At 40.5% G+C, this 13,096-nt stretch overlaps 1 protein-coding gene across 1 annotated transcript in view; it reads left to right on the top strand.

Moving 5' to 3' along the window:
* The window catches only part of LOC144642248 (uncharacterized), an 84,947-nt gene extending 72,385 nt beyond the window's left edge, over positions 1-12,562 (top strand). Inside the window, exons 11-17 of the mRNA XM_078501228.1 lie at positions 4,565-4,855; positions 5,322-5,594; positions 7,641-7,934; positions 9,101-9,403; positions 10,386-10,418; positions 11,366-11,525; positions 12,068-12,562. Of these exons, the coding sequence (XP_078357354.1) occupies positions 4,565-4,855; positions 5,322-5,594; positions 7,641-7,934; positions 9,101-9,403; positions 10,386-10,418; positions 11,366-11,525; positions 12,068-12,371 (1,658 nt within the window). The 3' untranslated portion in view covers positions 12,372-12,562. The remainder of the gene's footprint in view (positions 1-4,564; positions 4,856-5,321; positions 5,595-7,640; positions 7,935-9,100; positions 9,404-10,385; positions 10,419-11,365; positions 11,526-12,067) is intronic.
* Positions 12,563-13,096: the final 534 nt, after the last annotated feature.

Here is a 13,096-nt window from a genome sequence, read left to right as displayed (position 1 = left end):
TTTCTTAGAAATGATACAACACCACGCCAAATAGTCTCGCGAGTATGTTCTGGTACCTGTTGACAAGTATTATTAAAACTGTATTGTTTAAATATGTTTATTTGTTATTCTTTGTGAGTTTCAAGCATCGCGAAGCCGTTACGGCGAAGCTCAAATTTCACGAAAGTACTACTTGCATTTCGGGCCGTTAAAAATCGTCTTTTTAGTAGCCCGTGGTTTTGAAGAAACAATGCTCTTTCACGTGGTATACGTTTTTATACCTTAGCTTATGTCCCAGGCAATGATTTTAGGCGCTGAATTTTGTCAATTTTGCCTTGCGTGAAATGTCTCAAAATGATGTAAAGAATTAAAAATCTCCCAAATATTTAATATTGATTCAAACTTAGAAAATAACCATTCAAAATGTGTATAATTATCTATTCTTTTAGATGATGTATTTGTTGTTTCGAAAGAGATCGTTTTAATTTTGAAATTGAGGTGTTTGAAGTGTGCGGTATCAGACCCCTGAAACCGCTTCCGAGAGATGCAAAATCAAGATCACTTCCGTACGCCTAAAATATTCATCGAATCGAAGTAAAATATATATTTATAGTTATAGTTTACCTAGGGCTATGCTGTGAATTTTTTTCAAATTTTTCGAATTTATGCTAATGTGGGCCCGCGGTTGAAATTTATGGCTCTCCCCGTCTTAAGGCATTAGAGCTACGGTATTTCCTTAGAAACGCTGACTTTGATCTGCCCCATATTCTCCCTAGTTCGTTACACACTCCATTTGATTTCTTGGTCCTCATCTTTGGTCCAGAATGAGCGCAATTGACAAAAGAAATCCACGCTGGACAATTTTAGAAACAGTATAACAAAAAAAGCATTCATTGTATTCACTGTTTGGAGTGATGTCTCCGTGTGTTCTATGAATTGTAACATCCAGGAGTAGTGCGAGCCATGAATTATTCCCTGATGTGGAGGTGACCAGTTTGTATTGCTTGACACTTGAAATTTACACTTTTTGGAAATTGTTTTAAACAGTTCATGGCTCATTCCCATTATTGTAATTTTGTACCGCTGGAAAAATTTTAATTTAAGTTATTATTTTTATTTTTATTTTATTTTATCGTATTTATCTTTTTTTTGTTTTTGTTTTAGTGTGTATAAGTCGTATATTTTTATCTTTCTATAAGAGTGATGTAATGTATTGAAGTAAAACGTTTGTGATGTAGTCAGTAGTGTCAATCGATGTATGTAAGATGTAAAATGAAAATAAAGATTAAATAAAAAAAATAAATAAAAAAAATTATTGTAATTTTTAACATATATAGCAATTTTTTATTTTAACTTTTTGTAATGTTTATGTCATTTATAGAGCTTAAATTAAAGTGACCATAATTAGCTGCGTAAGCTAAGACACTCAATTAGAGTTGTTCTAGTTCTTCTTCTGCTTGTTCGTGATGTTTAGTGGTTTTGACCTTTTTCAATAAAGAGAAACTGAAAGGTACTGAAGCGAAACCTAATGAAAACCTTAATTGTTCTTTCTTGTTAAAAAATTTGCCATAAAAAGGCAAAAATTGCAACGCTTGTTCCATTCGTACTTATTAGTAGTGAAGCAAAACTCGTTAATGTGATTGGTTGTCAGTAGGACCTTTTTGCGTTCATATCCCGTCAATAACAAAATTTGCACTTCTGCTTGGTTGTCCGCAAGACCATTTTGTTATGTTACTAAACCGCGATCAATCGAGTGAGTGTCCAAAATAAAGGTAGCAGAACCTGGTAACCTGGCCTTACCAATCAGTCGAGAACGAAGGAGATGCTGGGAATGAAAAGAGCGTGACAAAAGTCTGATTGGCAATTTTAAGACCATTGATGTTTAAATGTAATTTTTATGGCAGTATAAATTCAAAAACTTGTAAATTTGTAAGGAAAAAAGTTGCTTGATGCCAACTAAATTTGTAATGAGTGTTTTACATGAAATAAAACATCGCATTGAAAGTTTATTAAAGAGAAGTAGTTAATTTGGCTGTTAGATTTCGTAGTTAATACACCACAACTCCGACAATTTGATGCAATAAATAAATCTGGTGCGCGCGGGCTTGCTTTTGGATTGCGCGCGCGGAAACATGCAACTTGTTACATCACAGTCAGTTGAAAGCGAAAATATGGAGCATTGCAAAGTACAACAACAACGCGAAATAACAACTAGACGAGAATGAGTGCACTTCTCAGGATACTTTGCCTGTTCCTTTTACTTGGTGTTTGTAAAGGTAAGACTTTCATGTGAATTGTTCGTATTAGGAATTTTACATAAATTGAACGACTTTGAACTAGTGGAGAGCCTGCTTGTAGGCTTAGCTTTTTAAGAAAAGTTAACATCTCGTAATTAAAGACCACTAATCACTGAAATTTAGTTTTCTCTCTCTTTTCGCTTAAGTGATTGCGTAATGGAAATACACTCGCATATTTTTTTTCAACGTACGGAATTATACAAGGTTAAAAAAATCGCTTAACGTCAATAGGCCATTTTCAAAAATACCATTATACTCTTTGTTGTCCGTCCAAAATGTTGCATAAGCATTGTTTTCAATTTCTCTTGGGACAGCAAAACAATGCTTATGCAAAATTTTGGAGGGAAAGCAAATAGTATTATGGTATTTGTGAAAGTGGCCTCTGGTATACATAAATCATGCAAAAGACTGCAACTGTTATGAGCAGAAGTCATAAAAAAAAATTCAAATTCACTTTTATGTGCTAATATTCTTAGCGTGTGTATTAGCTTCTATACTGATATAAAAATCCATGTGTAACTTCCTATGCAGGTGTTTTGTTTGACGATCAATAAAAAGCGAATAGATGGCCGCGTGGTTTGAGTACAGACTAATCACCTTAAAATGATTTAACTTACTTTCTTGGAACCAATACGGCTAGGATTAAACTGAGAGAATAACTGATAAAATCCTTTCCTGTTATTTTTAAAGCAAGGCACTTTAATCCAGTAGTCATGGGCATCGGGCAGAGAAAAAGTTTGGGTCTCCGACGGGAGAGACAGGCCTGAAATGACCTTCAACACGACGGTCAGATTGATGCTCTTATCGTTGAGCTACTGGGATATTCGTGGCGAGTAAAGCCATGAACTAGATTATTTAAAACTTTTTTTTACTGCAGGGAACATCATATTGCAAGCATTAAATCCTAACAAATCTGTATGTGCTGGTGAACCCGTTTCCTTTGAAGTGGAGATTACTGGCAATGGCGATGAAAACGACTTCATCTTACAGTGGTGGGACCCTAATGACGAGCTATTGTACGGCAGCGACCATTATTCTTTGAACAGAACAGTGCTGACTATTTATAATGCGTTACCAACTGATGCTGGAATCTACAAGGTGCAGATAAGAGATGTTACTGACGACAGCTATGTTCGGTACAGTTCTTTTCATTTGGAGGTTCAAGGTATTTGACAATTTATTTAGTTTCTGTATGATATTTTTTTTTAGTGAAGATGATCTTAATTAACTCAGCTTTGTATAATATCATTCGAGCCTACACCCTTCCTTCCTTCCTTCCTTCCTTCCTTCCTTCCTTCCTTCCTTCCTTCCTTCCTTCCTTCCTTCCTTCCTTCCTTCCTTCCTTCCTTCCTTCCTTCCTTCCTTCCTTCCTTCCTTCCTTCCTTCCTTCCTTCCTTCCTTCCTTCCTTCCTTCCTTCCTTCCTTCCTTCCTTCCTTCCTTCCTTCCTTCCTTCCTTCCTTCCTTCCTTCCTTCCTTCCTTCCTTCCTTCCTTCCTTCCTTCCTTCCTTCCTTGCTTCCTTCCTTCGTTTCTTTCTTTCTTTCTTTCTTTCTTTCTTTCTTTCTTTCTTTCTTTCTTTCTTTCTTTCTTTCTTTCTTTCTTTCTTTCTTTCTTTCTTTCTTTCTTTCTTTCTTTCTTTCTTTCTTTCTTTCTTTCTTTCTTTCTTTCTTTCTTTCTTTCTTTCTTTCTTCTTTCTTTCTTTCTTTCTTTCTTTCTGCCGTGTTGTATCGCAGATTGGCTGTTTTGTTTATAATTACATATATAAGATTGTGTTACCTTATTCATCTTTCAGATATCTATCTTCGCCCCTTAGTAAGAAGCCCAGTTAAAATAGAGGTTGGTGGAAAAGTTACATTGATGGTTAATAGATCCAAGGGAGGCGATTTATGGTGGAGGCATGATGGGGAACTGGTACCAAGTCAGGATAGACACTACACAATCAGTCCAACGGGAACCGAGCTAGAAATTTCTGCTGTAACCGAATACCAGGATGGTTTTTATGAGGCTCTGCTTGTAGATGGCTCGTGCCGTGTTAGTCATACCATTGAAGTGTGGTTAGTACGTAAGTATTGTTTTTGGTTAGTTTTAATTTTTGTTTTCGTTTATATTTTTATACCAGCAAGAGGCGAAATCGCCTGTGTGTAAATAGTTATCATCTCTTATTTCTCTTAGACCCCTATCGACGGATATATACGGTGATTCTCTAATCATTGAGCTACTCGAAGATTCACGGCGAGTGAAGTCATTTACCTTACTAGGTTATTAAAAACGTTTCTTTTTTTACTGCAGCGAACCTCCTAGTGCAGTCGATAAATCGTGACAAATCTGTTTGTGCTGGTGAAACCGTTTCCTTTGAAGCGGAGTTTATTGGCGATGGCGATGAAAACGACTTCTTGTTAGAATGGTTGATTCATCGCCAGTTGTTCGACGGCAGCGATCATTATTCTCTGAATGTGAACAGAACAGTGCTGACTATTTATACTGCTTTACTATCTGATGCCGGATGGTACCATGTGAAGCTTAAGAATATTACCTCCAACGAAGATGTTGATTTTGATTTCTTTTACTTGACGGTTCGAGGTATTTAACAATTAGCTTCTGTATGATATATTTCTTTTAGTGAAGATGATCTTAACACATATAAGATCATATTATTTGACCTTCCTTCCTTCCTTCCTTATTTCCTTCCTTTCTTTCTTTCTTTCTTTCTTTCTTTCTTTCTTTCTTTCTTTCTTTCTTTCTTTCTTTCTTTCTTTCTTCCTTTCTTTCTTTCTTTCTTCCCCTATTCTTTCTTTCTTCCTTCCTTCCTTCCTTCTTTCTTTCTTTCTTTCTTCCTTCCTTCTTTCTTTCTTTCTTTTTTTCTTTCTTTAGTTCTTTCCTTCCTTCTTTCTTCTGCCCTTTAAAGCAAGTTTCAACAATTACTTCGTAAGACATTGCTATAAAGAAAAATACACTGCTCGCAAAATTTACTAATCACAGCGCGCGTACAATCTGAGAGATATAATAAAGTTACATATACCTGATTTATAGATGGTTCATTTTACAGATATCTATCTTCACCCCCTGGTAAAGAGCCCGGTTAAAATAGAGCTTGGTGGAAGAGGTACATTGATGGTTAATAGATCTGAGGCAGGCGATTTACGGTGGACGCATAATGGGGAACTGGTGGGAAGTCAGGATAGTCCTCACTACACAATTAGTCCAACGGGAACCGAGCTAGATATTTTTGATGCGAGCGCAGAGCAGGCGGGTTTTTACGAGGTTACACTTGTAGCTGGCCCGTGTCAAGTCCGTAATGTCATTGAAGTGCAGGTAAAAGGTAAGCATTTTTTGTTTCGTTTTGATTTTCATGCCAGTTAGTCGGCAAGTTCGTGTTCTCTCTCTTCAGCTGTTGAACCCAGACGCGAGAAGAGAGAGAGTGCAAGATAACTTGCTTGCGCATGCTCAGGAGGAACCAATCAGAAACAAGGAGTGTGACGTTAAGTAGACTGCTTGCAGTCTGTTTTTCTCTCGAAATTTAGTAAGGTAGTGCGAGACTCAGTGAAGGTTTATGACGCCCGAGGAAGGATTGGGGCGAGACAAGTGTCTCGCCCCAAGCCACTTCTCATCCATCCCGCCAGTTCAACCAGTTTTCTCGCGTTCCTGATAAAACCACGCGCTCCTCAAGCGCTCCTCGGACCCTAATGCTGGATTTCCACTGACACGTAATTTTTTACGTGCGTAAAAAAATTTAGAGTCAATGTAAAACAACTTGCGTAAACGTGTACGCAAGCTGTTCATTCATTGTTTCTATATTTTTTTCACGCACGTAAACGCACGTAAAAAATACGCGTCAGTGGAAATCCACCTTTTAAGAGAAAAGACAGACTACACCAGTACTCGCTAAGTGTTAAGCTTGCTTGGGACGCGTGCGCTAGCTAGGGTTGAATTAACTCGCTCAAATGACGAATTCAACTACGCGACCAAACGCGCGAATAATTGTACTAAAAACTGTGCTTAATTGCATCAGAGGCCAATTCAATGAAGGGGTACAAAATACCAGGAATAGTTGACGCATTGCGATTTGTGTTTTGACCGTTTGACCAATATGGCTAGGATAGAACTAAGAGAAACCTAATAAAATCTTCTCCTGAAATATTAAAGCTAAAAGTGAGGAAGTTGTCAATTTAGTTTTCATGGCATGGACAGAGAAAAAAAAAACAAGAAAAAGGTTCCCCTATTGGAGAAGCATGCCTTCTGCACACGGGTGAGATCGATGATCTCAACACTGTGCTACAAGGAGATTCGCGATGAGAAGTCATTTACTAAAGGTCTCCGCACACGTGGGGACATGTCGTAGGGATACGTTGCAGCGACATGCAGCAGCGCAAAATCATGTATTGTTCACACTGAGAAGACGTGGAGCGGGGACATGTAGCAGCAACAAAGTAACAATGTAGCAGGGACATGTTCCAGGGACATGTTGCAGCGACACTTCCCCTCGTGTGTGCTGATTATTTTTGGCACGCGCAACATGTACACGAACTTTTAAACTGTTTTGTCCCTGCGACAAGTTGCACTGAATTCAACTCGTTGAACTTCGTGCAACATGTCGCAGGGACAAAATGTTGCAGGAATTCGTGTTGCACTTGCCAACAATTATCAACACACACGAGGGCATGTTTCGCTGCGACATGTTCCCGAGGCTTGTCCCCGCTACAGTTACTTGTGTGTGTACACATTTTGATTTTGTTGCTGCTACATGTCCCTGCTACACGTCCCTGCTACATGTCCCCTCAGTGTGATCAACACATGATTTTGTCGCTGCTACATGTCGCTGCGTCTTGTCCCCAGTCTTGTGGGGAGACCTTAAAGGTCTCCGCACACGTGGGGTCAAGACGCAGGGACATGGTGCAGCGACATGAAGCAGCGACAAAATGATGTGTTGTTCACACTGAGGGAACATGTAACAGGGACGTGTAGCGGGGACATGTAGCAGCGACAAAATCACAGCAGCGACATGTCCCCTCGTGTGTACTTATAATTTTTGGCGCGTGCAACACGAATTCCTGCAACATTTTGTCCCTGCAACACGTTGCACGGAGCAACGAGTTGAAATCCGTGCAACATGTCGCAGGGACAAAACTGCCACAAATTCGTCCCTGCTACTGTCCGTTCCACCTGCTGCTATCCGTTCAGTGTGAACAACGCATGATTTTGCCGCTGCTTCATGTCGCTGGGACATGTCCCTGCTACACGTCCCAGCTACATGTCCCCTCAGTGTGAACAACACATGGTTTTGTCGCTGCTACATGTTGCTGCGACATGTCCCTGCGTCTTGTCCCCAGTCGTGTGGGGAGACCTTAAAACTTTTCCTTCACTGCAGGAAACTTTCAAGTTTGGGCAGTAAATCCTGACGAATCTGTATGTGTTGGTGATACCGTTTCCTTTGAAGCAAATATTACTGGCGATGGCGATAAAAACGACTTCATCTTAGAATGGTATGACTCTAATAACCGGCTGTTGGTGGACGGCGATCATTATTCTCTGAATGTGAACAGAACAGTGCTGACTATTTATAATACGTTACCAACTGATGCTGGAGACTACAAGGTGCAGATAAGAGATGTTAATGACGACAGCTATGTTCGGTACAGTTCTTTTCATTTGGAGGTTCAAGGTATTTTACAATTAGTTTCTGTATGATACAGCTATTTTTAATTAACGTTGTCGATCGGATCAAAGACAGGACAAATTCGAAAGGCTCTATATCTACGTGTTAAATACTAAAATAACGACCGTATGGCAAACATGATTTTCTACGTTTTTTCTCTCTTTCCACGCGTAAACAAGGCACTTTTAAGAAGAATTTCAAACCTCAAAACCATGTGACAGTGAAATTAAAGCTGCAGAAAAAAGCTAAGAGGAAAAACAAATACTTCACGTGCAAAACTGCAGACTTTTTCTCTAAGGCAATATACAAAATTTTAATGAAAACTTAGACCTGTCTCGTTAAACGCTTCATCCGACAACATTAATTGGAATAGCTGTGTATTTCTAATACCCGGCTGTAGTGTAAACGATCTTAACACAGCCATGTATTACACGAGCTTCCTTCCTTCCTTCCTTCCTTCCTTCCTTCCTTCCTTCCTTCCTTCCTTCCTTCCTTCCTTCCTTCCTTCCTTCCTTCCTTCCTTCCTTCCTTCCTTCCTTCCTTCCTTCCTTCCTTCCTTCCTTCCTTCCTTCCTTCCTTCCTTCCTTCCTTCCTTCCTTCCTTCCTTCCTTCCTTCCTTCCTTCCTTCCTTCCTTCCTTCCTTCCTTCCTTCCTTCCTTCCTTCCTTCCTTCCTTCCTTCCTTCCTTCCTTCCTTCCTTCCTTCCTTCCTTCCTTCCTTCCTTCCTTCCTTCCTTCCTTCCTTCCTTCCTTCCTTCCTTCCTTCCTTCCTTCCTTCCTTCCTTCCTTCCTTCCTTCCTTCCTTCCTTCCTTCCTTCCTTCCTTCCTTCCTTCCTTCCTTCCTTCCTTCCTTCCTTCCTTCCTTCCTTCCTTCCTTCCTTCCTTCCTTCCTTCCTTCCCCTCCTTCCTTCCTTCCTTCCTTTATCCATCTTTCTTTCTTTCTTCCTGCCGTATTCAGAGTTAACCAAAACGTGTAGGAGTATTTCCATAACGTCAGTAAAAAAAGCCAGAGTAGCGTTTCACCATTCCCGTGATACATCCCCTTTAAAAAGCAACGAACGAAAGACACTTCATTTTACCAATCAGATTTTATTCTAGGTAACCAGGTGTATCGCATATTACCTGTTAAGTTAATACCTTTATATATAACATTGCGTTACCTGATTCATCTTAGTTTCAGATATCTATCTTCACACTCTGATAAAGAGCCCAGTCAAAATAGAGCTTGGCGGGAAAGGTACATTGATGGTAAATAGATCCGAGACAGGCCAGTTATGGTGGATACATGGTGAAAATGGATATATGAAAGTGTTAGGATTATTTGATGATTTTCACTACTCAATTGTGGATACCATGGATCCAACGATAGCCGGGCTAGAAATTTCTGATGCCAGTGCAAAGCAGGCGGGTTTTTATGAGGCTGTACTTGTGAAGGGTTCGTGCTATGTCCGTAATGCGTTTGAAGTGCAGGTAGTAGGTAAGTTAAGTTAAGGTTTGCTTTTTGTTTTCATTTCCATTTTTTACGTGCAACCGGCGAAATAAATCGCATTTGTGTAAATATTTATCATCTGTTATTTTACTTAGGCCCCCACCGAAATATATTCTTAGGAATTTCAATAGTAAACTTTTACTTAGTCATCCGCGTTTTTAATATACAACTTCCTGTTTTACCAAACTGTTCTTGCACCTTTGCTGCACCGGTACTATTTGACGTAAGGAGCACCAACACTGTCGGTATATTTAAGCCAAGTCACCGACCACCACCACCACCGTCATCATCATCATCATCATCATCATCATCATCATCATCATCATCATCATCATCATCATCATCATCTTCATCATCATCATCATCATCATCATCATCATCATCATCATCATCATCATCATCATCATTATCGAGAAAGGAAGGAGAAGCCACGAGCCAAGCGGCCCACACTGCCGGAGCTTATCCCGGTTTCCGTAGCTTTAAGCGGCTAGGAATATTTCTACTTCCCCCTGAATGGGATGCTAGTCCATTGCAGGGCTCCCCCCTCCCCCCAGCATTATGTCGCCGGTACCCATTTATACCCCTGGGTGGAGAGAGGCAATGTGAGAGTAAAGTGTCTTGCCCACTATGAGAGTAAAGTGTCTTGACCCCGGCCGGGGCTCGAACTCGGGCGCTCGATCTGGAGTCCATGGCCAGCGCTCTAATCACTAGGCCGCCGCGCCTCCCATATCATCGAGAAAGGTCTTGACTTATTATGGAATTTCCAAACTTAATTGGGACAGATGTTGTGATAAGGTTCCGTCCTGTTATTGCAATCGGCTAATTAAGATTTAGATTTTCTTACTCGTGCAGCATTTAACTTATCCTATAAAAATCGTCAAATTTGGAGATTTCTACCCCCCTATATAATAACCAATGCACGATGACGAAAGTACTGGATCCTAACAATTATGGGTATCCTTTTTCTTAGAGTTTGTGACCGACGCAGTGGAGACTGAAAAAGGTTAGCTGGAATTGAGTTAAGGAAAACCAAGTGGTGCAAATTTTTTTAAAAAAAAACGTCCAATCCCAATGACCATGGTTATGATTGAAATTTTGATAGCGTTGGCAGTTGAGCCGAGCCAAATGAATACATTGACCAGATAGCAGTATACCCCCCCCCCCCCTGAATACACGCTCATGCAACATTCGCTAATATGACAACTGACAGAAACTTTGAACCCTCATGGACCCTTGGTTCCTTACAACGTCTGATTTACAACCCTTCACCATCCACTCTCCGACCTCTGTCTATTGGTTGCTCGTATGGTGTATTCTATACCAAAAAACTGCAAGTGAAAATCATTCCCAACTAACAATATAGGGGGGGGGGGGGGGCAGAGGGGTCTGAACCTCCCGCCTCCCGTACCTTTTACTCCTGCTTCCCGTCCCCTAACGTAGTGGTACCCTCCTCTTTGTCCCCTATCAATTGCGAAATATAACAATACATTGCGAGATTTTACTCGTTTTCTCCCGGTTCCCGCCACCCTAGGAATCCCGCTTCCCGCCCTCTCTTCTCCCGCTTCCCGCCCCTTTTCTCCCGGTTTCCCGCCCCCCTGTCCCCCTCCACAATATACATTGCGCTTAAGCGAAATCTAGTGGGCAAAACTTGATTGAATTGTCTACAGGTAAGTAGTTTGTCCTAAATTAACAACTAGTAATCAGCTTAAACTTACTTTGAGGTATACATTTTCCATACAAGTCGTCATACACTTCGCGTAGTACTAGCTATATAGCATAATGAATTTGGTTGCAACTTACATTCTGCCTTGCGTATTAAATTTCGGCTCTCGACACCCGGGGTAGGGACTCCCATACTAAAGAACCTGAGATTCCCGCAAGGCTTTGTTTTAAGACTGGGAAGATCGAGAAAACTAATATACGACAGTAAAAGTTTCCTTTTTCTTATAGAAGAGAAGTTATGGGGAATCATTGACCAAAAATACCTGAAAGTGTTCAGTGGAGATTTCACTGGCGAGTGGTACATTGCGCCTGCTGTGCTTGCAGCTGGAGTTATTTTATTTCTAGTGCTGATTGGTTGCATCCTAAGACAGAAAGGAAGAGGAAAGCGGTATGCTGTAGTTTGCATCATTTATTTATTCTTCTTTTCATGAAAAGTCCTCGGGCAGCCCGTTTTGTCATTTTATTTACTGCTAAATGGGGGTATCTCCCCGTTTTACTGACCTGGCATTTTTGTTTTTCCCGTAAAAGGAATTGTCACGCTAAATGATTTATTTATAAAGCCCGTGCTACTTTCTTAACCAATTAGAAGTAAATTAAACCACAAACCAATCGTGACTCTCTCGTATACGTTTTCCTTCGATTCAGCTACATTTATTTGCTTGTTTTTTATTGGTTCACTGAAGTTCCTGTATTCTCTGTGATTGTCTAGATCTGGCCTGCCAATACAGCCACCTAGCTCTCATTAGCTTTCATTTGCTCCCGCTACTAGCTAGAGGCGGCTGTATTCGCGGACTAGTGATTGGCCAGACTGAAAACTTTGGTTTTGGTTACAGGTGGATCACCTGTGAAGTGCTGCAACGCCTCACGCTTAATCTTAAAAGGTTTTTCCTTGTCAGTCTTCTTACTATTAAAATCGTTTTCATTCCTTAGCTCCAAGAAAGAAAAGGGCGACGTTAACGTCACGCACCTTTTGTTTCAAGAGCCAATTTATACCACGCGAGACCAAGTTTTCTATCCACCCGCTGACACACTGTACGACATCGCACCTGTGACTTCAAGTCATCCCCAGTCCTCCAGCTTGGGCAGGTACGGAGACATGTCCATGTATGATATGGATGGTGGAGATAGGTCTTTTTATAACCCGCTTCTGGGACCAGCAGTTCCACCGCCATCATCAGGACTACGACAAACTTACAGCGCAATGAGCGAACTTGATTATTCTAGCGACGATTAATTAACACTTTTTAACTTTGGGGAAAAAGATGCGCTTCCAAGTGTTTATTGCGAATAAAAGTTTTCGAGGAAGGATAATTCTCCCTTTGATCTTTTCATACATGTACTTGTAATTTTTAGTCGAAGACGTCTTAAGTTCAAGGTAAATTGTACTTGTTTCAAATAAAGAAAAGAAGGCAAGGCTACCCATGTAATTCGAGGAAACAAATTACCATTGACGATGTAATACCGTTTTCCAAGGCGTATTAAATGTTTTATATTGTGGATATTCTATTCTAACGCCATCGACTTCGTGATCATGAGTACAACAGGCCCACTACTCCGCGCTCCTACCAGTGAGGACTGCGTGCTATATTTGTCCCCAGGGCTTGTCTCTTAGCCGGCGAAGCTATGGCAAAGAGCAACTATGGATCATTTTTTATCGCCAGCAACTTAGTTTTATTTCTTCCGTGCTAAGTCTTTGACGGCCAAGAGGCACAATGGGATCTGAGGGTGAGAGTGGTTTGAATTTCATTGAGCGCCTTAGTCAGACAGCGCAATTCACCTGACAACTGACTTTGTTTCAAATCGTTGACACTTAGGTGTAACATACCGTTTCTCTCCCATTTTCTTCTCGGGTCCATAACACAATTTGACGGACACTACAACGTAATGACAAATTTTTTATACTCTGCCAAAATCGAAAACCATCGAATGCCTCACAAATATGGGTGTAGTAAGCCACCA

This window comes from Oculina patagonica, chromosome 2, assembly GCF_052425735.1.
Source record: "Oculina patagonica isolate OP01 chromosome 2, crgOcupat, whole genome shotgun sequence".
Lineage (NCBI taxonomy): Eukaryota > Metazoa > Cnidaria > Anthozoa > Scleractinia > Oculinidae > Oculina > Oculina patagonica.
The sequence above is the reverse complement of the archived record's forward strand: the minus strand, read 5'-3'. Positions and strand labels throughout refer to the sequence as shown.